Consider the following 20539-nt stretch of genomic DNA (forward strand, 5'->3'; position numbering starts at 1 on the left):
CAGCGTGCTTAACACCGATCCCGGCCCCTTGCCGTACCTGGCTTCCTGTCGATCGCGGCCTTCGTCGTTCCCAGCCTTCACCGTTCATTCATAAGCATGCTTAACACATCATAACATTCACAAATATTCACACATATATTAAACATAAACTGTAACAACCCAAAATCACTAATATGGCTTAAGGGCCTTGATTAGTGTGTCGGAAGAGCATAATTGGTTTATGTGTGAATTTATTGATTTAATGCATGATTGTATGATAAGCATGCTAATATGTTTATATGAATATAAATGTGAATATATGCTATAGTTGTGAGAACCACATTATTATGTGGGTAAATCTGCAGCATGCGACTTGAGGCGATCCTAGGGAGCTAGCTAGCGGGAAAGTCACAACGGGGCTTAGTACTTGACTTCAGGCAAGTCAAGGGGTATTTTAAGTATTGGATGATTATTTAGGTTATTGGGTTAGGGAAATAAATAATTGGAGATATATTTGAGGTTAGGAAGTCTAGGCAGGAATACTGGGGGATTTTACCATTGGGGATGTTTCCGGCACCCCGAGCCTTGGGATTAACCTAATTACCTAAGGATGGACTAAGTAAAAAAAGACTCAGAATATAGTAGAACATAAGGAACCGACCCTCCCTCTTTCTCCCTTTCTCTCTCAAAGGAAAACTACTAGAACTTAAGGATTTTAGCTAGGAATTCAGTGGATTGGGTTGGAGTTTGGAAGGATTAGTCCAGTGTTCAGCTAAGGATTCAGTCAAGAACTAAGGGCAGAATTGAGGCTTGAAAGCTTGGGTTTTAGCTCAGAAATTGTTAAGGAAGTTGGTTCATCAAAGAAGGTACTAAGCTAGGGCTCGGGGATCAGATCGTGCTCAAGAGGCATCGCTCATAGTCAGTGCACTTGGGAACTAAAGGTAAGAAAACTGCACCCAGTTGTGGATTTATAATGGGACTAAGGGTTCCCTGTTCTGTATGCTTTGTAAATGATGGTATTATGCCATGTGAACAGTAAACCAACGGCCGAAGACTACCAAAGTTTACACTAACACACAGGGCACGACTCGGCCACTGGTAGCTGAGGATAGCTTACTATGCACTGAGCTCGGTTTAAGCAGGTCGGAGTTAGTGAGGTAAACATAGGGTGCGACCTAAGGTGTCGACCCTGATTATTATGTGATTTGTTTGTTACTATTGATTGGTGGATTGTTATGTTGTATAGCTGGGTGATGATTAGCTGATTTATTGGTTGTGGTTACTGTGGTATGTTAAGTGTATGAACATGCTTAAAGGGTTATCCAAGTGTTATTATTGCTTGTTATGTAATATGATATGTTTTTTTTGCTAGGCCTTGGCTCACGAGTGCTTCGTGGTGCAGGTAAAGGCAAGGGCAAGCTTGATCAGCCCTGATTCGGAGAGCTCTGAGAGCAGAATGTACATGATTAGCTGCTTAGCCGCCACGGTTGAGAGGGAGACAGGAACAGGAGAACACAAAACGTCTATTTTTGCCTTAGAGTGGCTAATGGTTGTTTAGACTTCGGAAATTTTGTAAACAGACTTTTGAACGCTATTCCTTTTTGGGATCCCATGTGTAAAAATGTTTAGTCATATGAAGTGTACCCTTTTGAGACCAAAACCTTTTAACCCTAGTTCATTAGTGGTTTCTGTATCACGTTTTTCACTAAATGACTTGATTAGCAAGTCCTGCACCTTTATAAGTACACAGTGTAGCGGTCTTGGAAATCCAGGGTGTTACATAAACAATAGGGCCATGCCCTGAAACTCAAACAATAGGGCCATGTCGTGCTCTACAGGTACAACAATTTTCTCACATGTGTCCCGAGTTGATTGATTATCGCGATCCCGAGCACGATCCCCTAGTCCGAGCTTTGAAAAAAAACCTAGTCACAACGCATCCATAATAACCATCCGTCAAGCCCTAAACCAAATAAGAACTTCGGAATATTAATCTAGCCTCTGAGACCTTGAATTCTACTAAAACGGGTAGTAAAATCCTTCCCGGGCCTTAACATTTGGGTTCCCGATCTTTAAACCTTCATTTATTTATTTTTTCCATTTTGAGTCGCAGCCCGCTACAAGTTAGAGAGCAGAGCTCTTTCTACTAAAGGACATGGGTTGCTGTGCGCTATACCTTTCACCGCGGTGCCTAGGCAAGTTTCCGAGGCCCCCAGGCCTAAATGTTCAAACGGGTCGCGACGTCTAATGAATAGGGCCATGACTCGAGCCTTAAAACCCAACATTCTCACCACTTTTCTGCGTTTTTCCCCGAGCCTAAACCTTTAACTCACACTCCAACCAACATCTAAACTTAGAATTTAGCCTGTAATCCTCATTTACACAGCTTAAACATCACAACCATCCCATAAAAAATTTCATATCTTCACCAACACTTAAACATCAAGCTAAAGCTCAAATCTCATGCAAACTTCCAATTCACAGCAGAATTATACAGAAAGAAGTCAATTTGAATACTTACCTTACTGAGAATCCGACCTAGGCTAGCTCTGCTGCACTTATACCTGCAAATTCCCAAGCTTCGAGGCTCTAATCCTGAGCTTCCCTTCAATTCTGCCCAAAGTTTTCTAAGTCACAAAGAGAGGGAGAGAGAGAACCAAGAGAGTGAGAGTGTGGCAAGGCTGAGAAGGGTCCAAAACATTCAAGTGTGTTGCTGGTTGAGTCTATCCTAGCTGCCTAATGACCAAAACGCCCCTATGTCTATCCTCAATCCTTTAATGTCACCAAGGGCATTCCCGTCAATTGCCACCTCCCGCTAAATCCCCATTTAATCTCCGACACACTTAAACAAACATTAACTCACTACCCGTTACTCGGTAAATCTCAAACATCAACTGTGTTCCCAAAATATCCGTAGGCTCTTCCTGAGTCGGGTATTAATTCGACTCTATTGTCACTATTTAGCTAATATGCTCCCTAGGACCGTCTCGGATCGCACATAACAAATATATCACCACACCCTCGTAATATTAATCACAATACACATATATCACATTTATGCTCTCAACGAGCCAAAATAATAAATATACCCCTAATAAACGGGAGTCTTGAATTAGCATATATTTTTTTTAGAAAAAAAAATTAAGTGATTACAATACGTTAATAAACGGGAGGCTTGAATTAGCATATTATATATATATATATATATATATTTAAACGTGCTGTCAAATTCTTATTAGATGGACACAATTTAGTACAGCAATATTTGACAGGGATCTTAACATATGGTTTTATAAATGTATTTGTATTTATCACTTCTATTTAATGTGAACTCTTTTATATATATATATATATATATATAAACTATCTTATTTTGCATGATACTTGTACTTGCTACTTGCTTAGCTATTAGACTCAAATACCATGTTACTATTTATGGGATAATTCCATAGTTAAGACTACTTGCAATGAATATGATAATTTAGATTATCTCTAATGGGTGATTAAAATACTATGCTATATTTGACATAAAAAATTAATATGTGGTATATTTGACATAATTTTTAGTACTATGCTTCAATGCACAATTATAAAAGTTGATGCAAAAATCAATCTTTCATTAATGTTCAATTAATATTTATTAAAAATATACATAACGTAATAATTTTTTAAAATTTTATTATTGATAGTTAAAGATAATAATAAAATAATGATGTAAAAAGTCTAGTATTTAATGGTGATTATTAAAAATAATACTAAAATAATAAAAATGACATAAAAATAAATAAAAAATGTAACAGTTATAAAATATGCATCATGTTGTATTGTGTGTCAAACTTGACACAAATTTTAATATGTGTCAAATTTGACACAATTTTTGGCACACCATTAGAACAATTTTTTTGTAAAATAAATTATATTTTAGCAATGAATCACCAATTTAATACTCCATTAAAAATGCTATTTATAACTATGTGTCATTTCAATATCAAATCTCTTTTCTTTTCCAGTATTATTAACATTTATAAGATTCTAACTCAAAACTAATTCACAGCTAATAGATTGATCCATAATATTTATAAGTGTATTAATATGTCCACAATTTTTCAAAGTGGGACATTCTTATATCTCACACATGTTATTATTATTTTTTCTGCAGTGTTATTCTCTCTCTTGAAGTATGTATTTGACTATGTATTATTTTATACTTGACGAGCGTTTTAAGCTAATATCATTATAATAAGTATTGTACTATTAGATTTATTAATTCGTCCTCAATTCTAAAATGAAGTAAATCAACCAATAAAAAATTCTAAAAATTAAATAGCAAAACTGATCAAGAATCACCAAGAAAACACACACACAAACATGTTCAACAACTGTAATTTCCAACATAAGAAAATTCAATAAAAAATATAAGCTTAAACAAAAGATAAAAAATGAAAAACTAAAACACAATCTTCAAGATATATAATCTAAATTAATTCCCACATAAGAGGTAACGAACGCCTTGAGACCAGTAGTCGGAGAGGAAGAGAGTGACGACGACTAGTGGAAGGGGAAACCAACAATAACAAAGCAGAGGAGACAAAGATAACTCGAGTAGCTAGTGGAGGAGAAGAAAGAAGAGGTGAGAAATGCCATGTTAGAGGAAAGAAAAAAAATTGGTCTCAGGAAAATAAAAATAAAAAATGCACGGTGATGTTTATAGTATTTTTTTAATTAAAAAAAATTCTAAAAAAAATACCAATGCCTGCAAGAGTGAGTAATATTTTCCAAAATTTGTTTTAACTAAAAATCATCAGCAAGGCCAAAATAGAATCCGTATATATTTTAATTATTTACGCGTCTAGCTTGACTGATGTTGCCTTTTTTTTTTTTTGCTAGTAAACTCCGATGCTTTCAAAATGTTGATAAAGAATTACGTGTGATCAATACTCAACACTAACAACATTTTTTTAAAAGGGAATAAAATAAATTTTAATAGCCGAAAAGAATGAACTTCTACAAGTCAAATAAAGTTTAAAAAATTGCACAAACTTCACAAAAAAAGATGACACAAATAATGTACAATCGAATCAGCGATACCACCCGAATATATCTAAAACAAGAGAAAGATCACATAGAGATGGGCAACATGCCTAGATCCAAAATGGACAGGTAATTCACACCATTATTACAAAGCCAAAAGGCAAACACATTAACATAGATATCAAAATACACAAAACACAAAAACTAAAAGACAAAAAGTCCAGATCCACAGAAAGAGAAACAACATTCTATGCGGATATAGAAAGGCATGCGAAAAATGTTTTTTCTTGCAATGATAGGAAAAATTCAACATTTCATACTTTTCGCATTTAAATAATAAATGTGTAATTATACGGTTCCTTCGAATTAATATAGCTTAGTTTAGCTATAACAATTTTGATAGTATACTTTTTCATCACTTTTATCAAGAATGTTAGGTTGGAATTGAATGGTGGTTGTAACTGCTGCTAGACGCCGCCAGCCAGGGGTGACATTTTCAACCTACAACATCCTAAAATCACCCCTTATAATAACATCTTCAATTCTTCATCAATATCTAATACAATATTTCCAATGCAAAAGGTAACTCTTAGGGGAAAAAATGGGGTTATTTGGAATAGACGTAGCAATGGCGGTGGTAGGGCTTTGGGCGGTGTGGTTGCGACCGTCGCTGATGACATTCGCCGGTGAGATGGTGGAAGTGCTGGGCGGCGCCATTTGCCGGATCATTAGAGGCATTCCTTCTTTATCTGTCTCTTCGTATCTTCCCTATTCTACTTCGTTTATGCACTGGCAGTGAAAAAACATCAATTAAATAGCTCAGCGTAACGCTGGTGAGATTAATTATCAACATCAAACTAAGATTCTCCATGTATATATATTCACATTCTAATAATTAGAACTGAATGCTAATATTAGTAGCTTCTACTCTTCTAGTTTGTAATTCCCATTTTTATGGGGCTATTTTTTCAATAAGAAAAATCTTGATCATGAAAGTAGCTATCCTTGTACATCAACTAGCCAGCCCAGCAGGCAGGGTATTATACCCCAAAAGCAAGAATAAAAATGTATTAAAGCCTTCAAAAAAAAAATGGAGCAATCTTTCTTTGGTATGGATTTTTGGCTTTGGTATGAACAGGGTCGAGCAAGCTTGTTTTATGTATTTAATGCTATTGTGGTGTAATTATGTTCTCATATTTCTGCAAAATATAGGTAGAATATGTTGAGAAATATGAAATCTGCCCGTTACCATTTGTACTAGTATGGTGGTCCAGAGTTGTTATTCATCTTTCCACCTTTACTGCTGCTGAATATTCTGTGTATTTTCATTGTTTGTTATGATTTTATCATGATTACTAAAATATTCTTGTATATGTGTCCATTGTTGATTGAACTTGTATTTGTACACAAATATTATAAACAGAGCCCTCTGCACCAGTTACAGTTGAGGTGAGCATTACACTTTCATACACATATATTATCTCTACATCTCTCTTTTCTTGTTTTCTAACTTGGTATCACTAGCTCTAGGCGGCCATTGCCCATGTAGGATGGTGGTGACCACACTCCTCCTGCGTCTCCGACGGGACCTACGACCAGTAATGTCTCAGCCTCCCCTGCATCGTCCACTCTTGCCACGCCTCCGCCAAGTTCTTGAATTTGGCAGCACACTCAGCCAACCCTTTGCCCTCAAATTAGACAAAAACAACTTTACGCTTTGGAAGACGATGGTTTCTGCAATCATTCGTGGCCATTGACTTGACAGATTCCTCACTGGCTCCAAGGTGAAACCTACCTAGTTCAGTCTAAATAGGGAACGGGACGGGAATAACTTTCAATCCCCGAATGTTAAATGGGGTGGGGACGAGGGTAGCACTCCCCGCCTTGACGGGGCTCGTTTAAATTTTTATATACTTTTGTAATATTTTATATGTATTTTATATATTTCTTTATGTGTTTTTGTAGTATAGTAGTAACTTTTTTAATATTTTAAATTTTATTTAGGATAGTGTTTAATATTTTAAATAATAAATATTATGCAATATTTTAATTTACATATAATTTACGATTTTTATTTTGAAATATTTAAAATTTATTTTTTAAATAAATGGGTTCCCCGTGGGGATTCCCACCCCATCCCCGACGGGGAATAAGCAGGGATGGGGATTAGAAATATAAATGGGGACGGGGACAGGGGGTGCACTTCCCGCTAATTTTCCGCCCCGTGTGCATCACTAAAGTTGTGTCTTGAGTCAAGTTTTGAGTCTTTCAAATGTAAAAGTGTTGAGCAATGATAATGAAACCTTTTGTGGTGCTTGTCAATTTGGAAAGTCTCATGCCTTACATTTTAAACATTCCATCAACCCAGCACAATATCCTCTTGATTTAATCCATACTAATCTTTGCGGTCCTGCTCCTGTTATGTCCAACACTAATTTTAGGTTCTACATTTATTTCGTTGATGACTACAGTCGGTACATGTGGATATATCCACTTAAAGCCAAGTTTGAAGCCTTGCAAGCCTTTATTCAGTTTCAAACTTCTTCTTGAAAATCATTTTGAGAAAGATTAAAACACTACAAACCGATTGGGGAGGGGAATACCAAGCCCTTAGGCATCTAGTAACTGAAGATGGCATTGTGTTCCAACATTCATGCCCTCACACGTCTGCTCAAAACGGAAAATCAGAACAAAAACATCAACACATCATGGAGATGGGTCTTACACTTCTTGCTGAAATGACCATGCCCTTAAAATACGGGTGGGATGCATTTGTCGCCTCAGTCTATCTCATTAATAGACTTTCATCACCAATTCTCAATGATAAGTCACCATTTCAGCTCATTCATTCTAAAATTCCTAATTACAAGTTCCTTAAGACTTTCAGTTCCGCGTGTTTTCCGTGTATTCGACCTTGCCAATCTCACAAGTTCTCTTATCACTCTGTCAAGTGTGTCAACCTAGGCTATAGTGAAGCTCACAAGGGGTACACGTGTCTTAGTTCAACATGTCGTATATACATCTCTCGGAATGTAGTATTCAATGAGCTTGAGTTTCCATTTAAAAAGGGCTTTCTGAACACACATCAATCTGAAAAGTCAGTTATGGTTGAGGTTCCATCTTGGTCAGCCATGTTCTTTTCTTCTCAGCCCACTACACGTTCATCTCAATCTGAAACTCACGTTGATGGCTTCCATCCCCAAGCAACCGCTGATGTACCCTCTTCACATGCTTCATCTCCAAACAACCATCCAATAAATTCTCTCAATGATCACATTGGTTCTAAGATCAAGTTTCCTAACAAGAATCCTGCAGATTGTGAGTCTATGACCTCTCATGATATTCATGCCAAGATATCTTCTAGTCCTACCATGTCGCAAGAGCCTCAAATTCCACCTATTGGTGCGCCTTCACAACCAATGATCACACAGTCCAAGGCTGGCATTTTTAAGCCCAAGGTGTACCTTAGTCATTCTCATTGGCATCCCATCTCAGATGAACTAGAATCTATACCAGAAGCTCTTGCTCACAAAAGTTGGAAGCAAACTATGTCAGAGGAGTACTCAGCTTTACCCAAGAATGGCACTTGGACTCTTGTCCCTCATGCACCTTATATGAACATCATGGGATGGAAGTGGGTGTTCAAAATCAAGCGGAATGCTGATGGTTCTTTCCAATGCTATTAAACGAGACTTGTCGCCAAAGGATTTCATCAAAGACTTGACATCGATTTCAAAGAGACATTTAGTCCAGTGATTAAAGCTTCCACTGTTTGTATTATACTCACAATTGCAGTTTCCAAGGGGTGGAGTATTCGTCAACTTGACATCAATAATGACTTCCTTAATGGAAAGCTCGATGAAGATGTTTTTATGAGTCAACCTCCCGGGTTTGAAGTCAAAGGCCAACCACAAAATGTATGCAAGTTGCACAAGTCTCTCTATGGCCTCAAGCAGGCTCCTCGTACGTAGTTTGACCAGTTAAAAGGCACCATTCTTAGCTGGAACTTTAGCAACTCAAGAATCGACTCTTCTCTCTTCTATTACAATGCAGGCGGTATCATCTTAATCATCCTCATTTATGTCGATGACATAATCATTACAAGGAATCTTGGTCGAAAATTGGAAGAGTTTACCACACGGTTGAATACAATTTTTGCCTTAAAGGACCTTGGCTACTTGAATTATTTTCTTGGCATTGAAGTGTTTCAGGATGTTATACATGTATATATCTGACACAATCTATTTATATTGAAGATCTAATATCACTAATGTCAAACCTTGCCCCACTTCAATAGCCACGGGGAAACCATTGTCCATTACTAATGACAAAGCACTTGAAGAACCCAGTTTATATCGCAGTATAGTTGGAGAACTACAATACCTTACTCATACACGACCTCATATTAACTTTGTTTTCAAAAAGTTAAGTCAGTTCCTAAAAGCTCCTACCACAATCCATTGGAGTGTTGTAAAAGCGTGTACTAAAGTACCTTAAGGGAACAATAAGTTGTGGAGTTCATGTCACAAATAGTGAGCATCTTAATTTTACTCAGCACTCAAACGCAGATTAGGCATGTTGATCCCAAGATAGGAGATTTGTAGGTGTCTACTGTGCTTATCTTGGCGAGACACTAGTCTCTTGGTCCGCCAAAAAGCAAGTCGTGGTGTCTAGGTCTAGTACAAAATCTTAATACAGGGCTTTAGCTCATGTTGCAGCAGAAATATCATGGATATAAGGTTTTCTTCAAAAACTGAACCTGCCATGCACAACCACGCCTGTCACTTGGTGCGACAACATCAATGCAAGGGCTCTTGCATCTAATCCATTGTATCATGCCCATACTAAACACACTGAGCTCGACATTCACTTTGTTCGAGATAAAGTTCTGCAAAAGCATCTTGAATTTCGGCTCATCTCATCTCATGATCAAATTGTGGAGTGCCTCATGAAGAGCTTGACACCAACAAGATTTCAATTTCTCATAGACAAACTCGGCGTTGTTCATTCCCCACTGTGTTTGAGAGGAGATGTTGAGAAATTAAATCTACCTGTTACCATTTGTAACAAAATGGTGGTCCAAGAGCTATTATTCATCTTTCCACCATTGGTGCTGAATATTTTTTGTGTATTTTGATTGTTTGCTATGATTTTTTCATGAGGACTAAAATATTCTTGTATACATGTTCATTGTTTATTGAGCTTGTATTTGTACACAAAAATTATAAATAAAGTGCCCTAATTGAGTTGAGCATTACGCTTTCATACACATATATTATCTCTACATGTAACGACCCAAAATCACTAATAAGGTTTAAGGGCCTTGATTGGTGTGCCAGGAGGGCATGTCGGGATTTATGTGTGATTTTATTAGTTAAATGCATGGTTATGATTTAAAGCATGTTATTTGACTATTTATTTATCTGAGATACATGACTATGTGTATTAGTATGCATGTAGGCCCTGATTGTGTTTGAAGGGCATAATTGTAATTTTGGCCATGATTGGGCACAGCTGTATTGATATGTGATAAATGTATTCTGTGAATTGTACCACGTGAGTGTGGTGTTATTATTGTGATACACGTGCCGAGACGGTCCGAGAGAGAGCAAATTAACTTAAGAGTCACAACGGGAAGTTGTACCCGGCTCGGGAGGAGCCTAGGGGTACTTCGGGAATCTTTTAAGTTGAGTTGAAAATGAGTGGTTAGTTATTGGTAATTGAGTAACCTGGGTAACCGTTTGTAACTGCTGAGGGTATCGAGTTTTAAGATAGAAAGTGATAGAATTGAAATAGAAGTGTAAAGACTTAAGTGCCCTTGAGGTTTAGTTAGGAAAGGATAGGCAAGGAGGGGTAAAATGGTCATTTGGCTAGGAATTTGATATATGGCAGCTGGGTATTAAGGGGTACACGGTTTGGGGCTTGGTCATTTGATGCTTTGATCAATTGAAGGGAAGAAAAAGGAGAAGGAAAAGCTAGGGCATGAAGAAGAAGAAGATGAGTGGAGGAGCTGAAATTGGAGACTTAGGGGATGAAGGAAGCTTAGGGTTGGATTCTCTACTTAAGGTAAGGAATTTATGCATAATTAAGTTTGATTTATGTTTTGATTTGTGAAATTTGAAGCATGGTTTAAGCTTTTCAAGCTTTGGTTTATGTTTTTGGTTTATGGGTTTAGATTTCTTAAGTTGAGATCAAATGGGTGGATTTTGAGTATGATTGTGTTATTTAGTTGGGTTATGATGTTTTGGGGTTGAGATATGTGTTTGGGATGGTTTAAGGTGAGGTTTAGAGAGTAAAATGGTGGTTTTTTTCTGGGTTCGAAGGGTCGGGCCGCGGCATGGTTCTTGGTGAGCCGCGGCCCTTCGAAGAAGTTACATGCTGAAGAAGAAGGGCGGGCCGCGGCATGGCCCAAGCAATGCCGCGGCCCTTACCTGTTTTTGGGCCTTTGGGGGTTCTGTTTGGGGGCCATGCCGCGGCATGGGTGGCCTATGCCGCGACGCTTAAGGGATTTTGGGATTTTGAGATTTTAGGCTTGGGAATTTAACCTAGGGTGCTCGGGGTTGAGTCTTTTACCATATTTGGTGAAGTTCAACATGCCGAGTACTAGAGCTTGGCTTGGAAGCTCATTTAAGGTTGTTAACGGTGTCTTTCTTCATGGTTGTGACTAGGTGTTAAGCTAGGGCTAGAGGATCGGATCGCGCTCAAGGTGTATCGCCCGTAACTAACTCATTTGAAAGCTAAAGGTAAGAAAACTATAACACCCGTAGGATAGGGCATGGGCCCATAGTATGATTGCGGGGCACGGCCCTATGTTGCATGTTGCATGATGAGATGATTGCAGGGCACGGCTCTATATTGCATCACATGTTAGGATGCAGACTTAAATGAATTAATATTCGTTTGATTATTGTTGTGTTATACTATATGTGTGATTATAATATTATGAACGGCAAGGGCCGAGAGCGGCGTAGGCCGGGTGCGGCAGCGGGGCCGGAAGTAACACTTAGCACATGGGATGCTATAGTCAGGGCATGGCCCGGTGGATATATGTGTTATCCTTACGGTGAGAACCGATACCCCAGGCTTCGGTAAGGCTTCTGGGGCGGCATAGCCGTGTTTGCTTAGTCTAATGGTTGACTTGTTTATCTGTGGACTATCTGATATGATTAACTGTATATTTGCATATGTTATGTTCTGCATGAGTTTTCTTGCTGGGCTTCGGCTCACGGGTGCTTCGTGTTGCAGGTAAGGGCAAAGACTGAGTCAACCAACCATGAGTACAGAGAGCGTGAAGCGACGCGTACATGTTTGGCCTGCCCGACTGCTTTGGTTGGGGGGGTTTATTCGAAAATGGCTGTAATAATCTATGATTTTAGTACTGATCAACTGTAAACTTATTTCAAGTTGTAAATAGTTTTCAAACCTTATTTTGGGATCCCAAATGTCTATTACTAGAAGTTTTTATTGAAACAACGCATTTTCAAAGGTTACAGCCTTAACTTTTAATTAGTCACACTTTCGTTTCAAAACTTCGGTTAGTGAGATCATTGCACACTGTTTTGTCTTAAAACTCACTTAGTAACGGCTCTAAGGAAGTAGGGCGTTACACTGCATTTCTCTTTTCTTGTTTTCTAACTGAATATAAAACTAGAGGACTTGTTTTTCCAAGCGTTTAGTGTCCAGCTTTGTCCCCACCCCAGTACAAGTCAGCTAGTTTAATATTAGGCTTATTTTTCTAGCTTATTTACAACTATGTCATTCTATTTTTTTTAATTGTATGACCTGTGACTGCTGATTGTAATTATAGAAAATGACAAATACACAAAAAAGAAGAAAATAAGGGCTTGTTTGGTTTTGTTTTCTGTTTTTTGTTTTCAAAATTGTGTTCTCAGAAGCTTCTTTTCAAATTTACAACTTGCAATGAATAATCAAGGCTTCCAGTGACAAGCCGATCTTAGATAAACTATGGTTGCAACCAACGACAATTTCGGGAGCTTCGACAAGAATTTCGGTGAGAGCTAAGAATGAACCCAATAAGAAGAAAAGGGGGGCCTGCCCCTCCTTCCAAAATTTGTGATTTTTTTTTATATTTTCTTTGCAATATAACCCTTGGATTTTTTTAATATATGAATTCTCCTGTCCCAAAATGTTTTTTTTATCAATTTGGCCCCCTTTAACTCTACTCCTAAGTTCGTCCCTGGTGGGAGCTTCGACGGAGGCTTCAAACATGGCGACTCTACGACGAGAGCTTAGTAATTGGGATACTTCAATATCACTGATTCAATTCATTTGTATGTATGTAAATATTTATATGTGAATACTCATAATTGTTAGAGAATTTATTATATTCAATGGGAATAGAGAAACAAAAATACAACTCTATCCAAAATACAATGGACAAGGAGTTTGATAAAAGTGTAATGTTACAACTCAATTGTACAAAATACAAATAAATAGAAAGATGTAAAAGAGGAAGATCAAAAACTCAAAATAGTAGTAATACAAATAAGATAAGAACAAGAAGAACAAAAGAATGAACACAAAATCTCACACAACCAAAGTGTAGAATAGTAGTGATCATCAATTTGAACAATGTTAACATTTGTCCAAAAACTTATTTCCCCTATTCTCTAAGCACTAAGGGATCTCACAAGGAAATAGCTCTCAGAATTATCAAGCATCTATGGTGTATTTTCTAGCCAAGTTCTTTGTAGATAGAAAATTGTGTATCTTACAAGTGAGCATTAGGCTCTTATTAACCGAGATTTTTGGCAACTATATTAACGAAGATTAATGATATAGACTATGGAAGATAAAAACAGGGTTTTTACGTGGTTGGGGCGTTAATGAGCCTTAGTCCACGCGGCATTTGTATTAGAGCTTGGAAAGTCTTTTACAATGGTGTTTTTTCTCTACGTTTTTGCAGAGTAACTGTCTATATGTTGGAGGGAGCCCCTCTCCGGTGCTTCATCGCATGTATTTATAGGCTCATAGGAACACTGGGTCTGGGCCGGGCATGACCCGAGCCCATCAAAGATATGGATACTCTTGGCTTCTCTGGCGGAAGCCCAATACAAAGGATAAAAATACACACAAGTCCAAGAATTATTAAAGCCCAATGGGGCGGCCCAAGAACTATATTTCGCCCGACAAAACGGTGCTTTTGGTCTGGGCACTCCGAGTTACGAGGCAGATTCAGGAGACAAAGTCAGTCAATGCACTGGCAGCGCAGGTTTGAAACAGCGGCGTGCAATCCCGAGGTGGCCTTTTCCGCAGGTGAAAAGTAGGGACAACCCCCACGCGTCGTGGGGCGGATTCAGGGTCACGGATGCCTTTTCCTGCCCATCGGGAGGACTTGACCCGGGTTCGTTTACCTCTGTCCCTCTTCGTTCACTACAGGCCCGAACTGTTTACCAGGCTCCGGGACCGTTTTGTGTACACCTCGGTCGTAAACCCAACTGGTCATACGTCTCCCGGACTATCGTCCTGGATCATCCATCCTGGACACTGTCTGGGTTTGGACAACACTTGGACTGTCATTCCTGGTCATTCCCCTGCTAAGTGGGCCTAGATTGGGCTCAAATCCAATTGATCCCAGAGCGTGGGCCTGGTCCACCGTCCCGGGCCCAAGGCAGGAAATGGGGATAACAGCTCTTATTTATAGAGTTTGAGATATACCCCTTAAATTTCAAATTCCACCAACCCACATGGTTGTTCTCAATGTTTAATTGGATGTTTATGGAATTAAAATGAAGATTTGGGAGTTACTTGGGATGTTAAAACCGTTCAAATTGGAGAAAATACAAAATTGGAATAGGTTGTCAGCGCCTCAAGCCGCGACCAGGAGTATCAGTGGTCGTGGCCACTGGCCTCTGTCACCCAGGCCGCGGCCAAAGATAATCAGCGGTCGCGGCCACAGTGCAAATTCAACTTCCAATTTTTTCAGTTTTCCAAAAAATGTCACAAACTCATTCTCACTTGATTTTGTAACTTCCACACACATTATGGGAGTTAAAATCACATCTCCAATAACCATATTACTTTTGACTTTGTGAAATCCAAACTCAAATGTGTAACATACAATCTACACATTATTGGGTAATATTTGGGAGTTACAAATTTGCAACTGATTTTGTAACTCCAAAATATGTTACATTTGGGCACACACATGTATCCAATTTTGTAACTTTCAATAATATGTTACAAGAAGTGACAAATCTCATTTTTTCACATTATTTAATCTAACATTATATTATTTAAAATAATATAACATGTAAATGTAAAAAATATATATAGTATATATGATAAATACGCTTGCTGATTCTACAATAAAAAAAAAACTAGAAACGTTGGTTAATGTAATTGCATACAACAACATGTAGATAATCTAACTGATTTAGTTACAATTTATAAAATGAAATTACACTATAAGACTTTCGGATCAATGTATTTGAAGTTAACCTGTTGATGTTATACTATTTTATACTTGTGTTAAATTGAAGTTGATGATAAATGTTTCAAAAATATATATATCGATTAAATTAGTATATGTAAACAAAATAACTAAAATCTCAATATGGTTGATGCTTTTTTATATAGGACAAAATCAAAAGTTTTATAAAGTTGTATTAGTGAAGAAAAAAAACCTTTATCAAAAGTGGAAAAAACAATTAGTTAGAGGTTGTTAAAAAAATAAAAAAGTAATAAATGTGTAAATACTCGTATATATATATATCCAAATATATTTTCCTCTACATTTCTTTAATTAGTTTCTTTATTAATGACACATATATTAAAATGCATCTATAAAATAAGATCGATTGCTGAAAAAGATATATAATAATAAGATTAAAGAACAAGAAACCTTCAAACTTCGCTGGTTATAATGATCAATGATCAAAAAATGAAGAGACAAAAAAGGTCAAAAGCCTTGAAAGAAAAGTCTAGATATGTCAAAGTTATGCAGTTCGCCATGCAAGACTTTTAACAATATTTGTTACGTACTTATTAACTTTGACTTACCTTGCTTGGTCTCTGTTGATATTGCTTTAATTTCTAGTACTGACTACGACAAATTCAAAAGAATGTTTAAATGAATCCAAACAATAATCATGCAAATAGGATAGACCACACCTGCAATTCACTTTACAACTCCGTTACATATTAATGTATGTACCTAATTTTCAATGACACTTTCAAGATTTGATGTAATCAACATTATCAAGATTTCTTTTCACGTGTCATCAACTTAATTAAAAAAAAATTCTTTTCTATTAGTTCAAGAAACTTTTGCTAGGGAAGAACACATTCGCACATGCATACCGACCGGCGCGCCGGGACCACAATTCGTAAACGTAGGGGCCACTGACACTTTAGTTATATGTTTAACATATATATATATATATATTGCAAATTCGATCACCAATAGTTGTAATTATACGAGCATGCAGCCACTCAGAAAAAAATATATTATTTGGTGATGATTTTTTAAAATCACTTAAATTTATTACTATATTTAATATTTAGTATATTTGAATTTTTTTGAAAAAACATTTAGAACAGTTTGTTTATGTATATATGATCAAATTACTTGTTACTATAAATATACTAATTACATCAAATTTTATTTTTTGGACAAATTCTTTCCACACTCGTGTTTTTTTTTTAAAAAAAAATAAAATGATAATTACATTTAGTTTAGTTGCATATTCTTTAATTATAATTATAAATTGTGTTGGGATTTTTATTTTATCTTTTTGACATTGTTGGGATTTTTTTATATGTTTCAAATTATTTTTATATGTTTAAGTATGATATTATTTTTCCATATATACATTTACACAAAAATGTTTGCCTTTTTTTTTGGATATAGGAGAATAGTATTTAGTCATAAAAAGTGATTAAATAATATAATTTTAACCTGCCGCAAATTTTATTATAAAAAATGATTATGATATACATCACAGAATGATCAACAATGGCATTCTTTTAGTAAAGTATTTTACTTTTATACAACATAAATTAGTTTTATTATTACTAACTTTATTTTTTCCAGTAACTTTTTTGAAAAAGAAGAAAATTATTTTACTATATTAATTAATAATCAATCAAATTGAAAAGTAGAAGTGTTATATCAACTATAATTAACATACTGGATACAATTGACAACTAATGTGGAATACCAAACAGGTTAAAGAAAATGTATGCGCGCAAATCTTGTTATATATCTATTGCATTCACGCTAAAACTTCTATATAAAAATAATTGTATTTTAATTGAGACATTATAAGTCAATAGAAGTATTGGTACAGAAAAATTTCCTAACATCCAAAATTATTAACTTTAACAACAATATTAGTTTTTGAACTCCCTAATAACTATTTTAAATTACGTAAAATTATTTGATTCGTTAATTTACTTTTTGGAGTTATTACCAACTTACCACATGTTTATGTATAATTAATTTGATACACAGTGAGCAAATGTTAGGAAGAACACTTCACTACATATATATTACTATATAGAAGTAAATTTTCTTAATAATTTTATAATAAAATATAGACTATTTTATATTGAGTATTCTTATATAGAGACTCTACTGTAATTAGTGTACGAAATTCCATCTGTTTAGAGTGTTTATTTCTTGCAAATATTATTTATCGTCAGTTAATTTCTTTTTGGACTGTGTATTGAACACTCATTTTTTTATCACTAATATTTAATTATAAAGAATTTAAAATATATATATACAGTACTAGACCTAGTCAAGAGTTTCATATATATAAATGCACTTTTTATTTTCTTAAATATATTATACATTTAGTAACTTGTCGTGAGTTGTTGTAGTTCTCTTGTTAGGTTTTTAGAAATTAATTAGAAGAAAAATAAGAAGCTACAATAATTAATACAATACTGGAGGTACAATCTATATATATCTTCGCCGTAATAACCTCAATACACTGATATTTATTACAGTAAATTAACAAAAATGGTATATTGTTTGTTAAAACAAAGAGATTAGATTTCTACAATATATATATTTTTTTTTTCATCAATCAAAATTAATTAATACACGGACTTATAAAGTAGAGAAATTTTCTTACAATGAATGAAACAATATTGAGAGAAAGTAAACGACATTAGTTCAATATTGAGTTTATTAACAAAATGTACTTGAAGCAGATCGTCAGAGGGTGAGAAGCTGTAATAATTTTCAATTAGCTCTTCACAATATATAATTAACAAAATTCATGAGATTAGAATTTATTGTTAATAATAATGCGTGCTTTTTTATCATATTGGGACTGGAAACATCTGGTCACGACGTTGTTGCATCTGCTTCTCCTTGATCTCGATCTCTATCAATGTGCGGATCACTATATTTGAAGCTTTTCGTACTACATCAGCTAAGCTCCTGCATTAACATATATACATAAAGAAATTATGGACAAGAAATTATATACATAAATGAATTTTGTAAATCAAGTCTTAGAAAAAGTAAAAGGAATTAATTAATTTTAGCGAAGGTAGTCACCCTTTGGAGGAATCAAACGTGAGGCCGACGGTGTTTTTGGCCTGTTCAATAGCCCAAGCAAAGCGCCTGAGCTCCTCCTCCGAATATTGTTTATTGTCTAGTGAGACGCGAAGCTGCGAGGGCTTCACGTCGCAGAAGATGGGAATCACCACCTTCTTCGTCTCGGCGAAAAGAGCGAGCTCATGCAGGCAAAAATAAGAGTCGCAGTAGCGAGGCGAGAACACTGCCACGCCCACCTTGCACCCCATGATTGCACTGTCGATTTTGTCAAACAGTTTATCTCCTGGTTTCATTGTCTTGTTGTCCAAGAAAGAACGAATGTTCAGCCATGACAGCTGGTCGTATAGCAAAGTAGCTATGCTTCTCTTCGTGTCAACCCCCCTGTGGTTTATGAAAACTTCACAGTTTGGCTTCATAACTCGCTTAGCTAACCTCTCGAGGGCTCGTGCTTTTACAAGACTGTTGATCATCTTTTCAAGTAAAGAACCACTGTCGATCTGTCTGCTATACTGCCACGTACCTAGCTTCTTCTCTCCTCTTCTTTTCTTATTTATTGTATGTTTGTTTTTATTGTGTTTTGTTTTTTTTGGTTAAACTACCTCTATATAACGGGTATATATAGATATAGATCCAAAGGAGGTCCTCATTGTATATTCTCCGTTGCTTCTTGAGCACTCAAATAAAGAATTAACATATAGTCCTTATTGTAATGTTTTTTTAACATTGGCAGATCAATGTTTGAATTTCAATGCCCCTTTTTTTCTTTCCCTTTCAAAGCTTTTGAAGAGACCAAAATACTATAAGCCAAAATTAAGTGTCGGGTAATTGTACGTGTTTGATGTGACGGCTAATGGAAATGCGCCATTAGGACTTCATAAAAAAATTGAAGTAATTTGACCAATTCTCATCAGAAGAGGGCACAGGTTAAACCCTTCAAACACGTTGGTCTGATATATATGTCCTCTCTCGTTTTCTTTTACTTTCCCTAGGCTTATCAGCATATAATTCTATATTATAAGGGATTTACCAACTATTCTCTTGTCTCGGCTGCAATAATCTTACTTAGTACAAAAATAGCTCTTCAACACAATTTTAATCCATTTTATATTGATTATATAATAAATCTAATATCAAAAAAATCCAAGGGTTAATATTAATGATTTAAAATAAGAAATATATATAAATAATTTAAATTGATTTAAAATTTACAAAATTAATGATTGTGTATCTGTTTTCATCTGATCTTTTTAATTAATTGAAGATTTTAATTAATTAAAATTATTCTAAAGTTTGATTTTTTAATAGAATATTGTATATATTATGTGGGATATTTATGTTTTTATATTAACTTAGTATTTTGGTATTAACTAAATAATAAAATAATGAATCTGTTAACAAAAAAAAATAATGAAATGTTATAATCCTTATTATATTGTATTTTATAATTCAAGTGTGCTACAAATATTATATTTATTCCAACGATTTTTTAGCTTAATGTCGAGGACGCGTGGCCGTGAGATATGTGCTTGTGGAAAACTGTACCCTATGATGATATTGCACATGTAAAATAAATATAGAGTTTTGTCTAATAATTATTCTAATTTTAATTTAACGTCCAACAGTTCTATGAACTTTCCTTGTGCATTTCTATATAATTTTTAAAAACAGTATATACCTCATTGCCACTCGATTATGCCCATTGAAGGATTAAGTTAGAGGTTTATTTGCCAATTAAGATCCACGTATTCTAAGTTTAATATACTACCTGCTTAATTGAAATTTTAATTATATATGCCTTTCTTAATTACCCGGGAGAATGATTTTATTTCCTAGTAAATACATTAATAATGACAGATTGATCATACTTAATTCTACCCAAATTAATAATTTAAGGAAGGTAAATAGAAAGAAAATTAAAGATGATATATGCGTAAGCATTTTTGTTATTATATATATAAATGTGTTTTATATATACGTTGAGTACTGATACTTCCC

General features: G+C 35.5%; 1 protein-coding gene and 1 long non-coding RNA gene across 2 annotated transcripts; one reads left to right on the top strand and one right to left on the bottom strand.

Moving 5' to 3' along the window:
• The first annotated feature begins 5570 nt into the window (after positions 1–5570).
• LOC133793729 (uncharacterized) lies at positions 5571–7248 on the top strand. The gene is made up of 3 exons (XR_009874928.1): positions 5571–5843; positions 6434–6459; positions 6535–7248. It is a non-coding gene; the product is annotated as an uncharacterized LOC133793729 (long non-coding RNA).
• Positions 7249–18303: 11055 nt separating this feature from the next.
• Positions 18304–19014, bottom strand: LOC133795303 (probable 2' cyclic ADP-D-ribose synthase BdTIR). The gene is made up of 2 exons (XM_062232759.1): positions 18545–19014; positions 18304–18424 (listed from the first exon to the last, which is right to left on the bottom strand). Exons 1-2 carry the CDS (start codon positions 19012–19014, stop codon positions 18304–18306), a joined length of 591 nt encoding a protein of 196 aa, XP_062088743.1.
• Positions 19015–20539: the final 1525 nt, after the last annotated feature.

This window comes from Humulus lupulus, chromosome 8 (genome assembly GCF_963169125.1).
Source record: "Humulus lupulus chromosome 8, drHumLupu1.1, whole genome shotgun sequence".
NCBI lineage: Eukaryota > Viridiplantae > Streptophyta > Magnoliopsida > Rosales > Cannabaceae > Humulus > Humulus lupulus.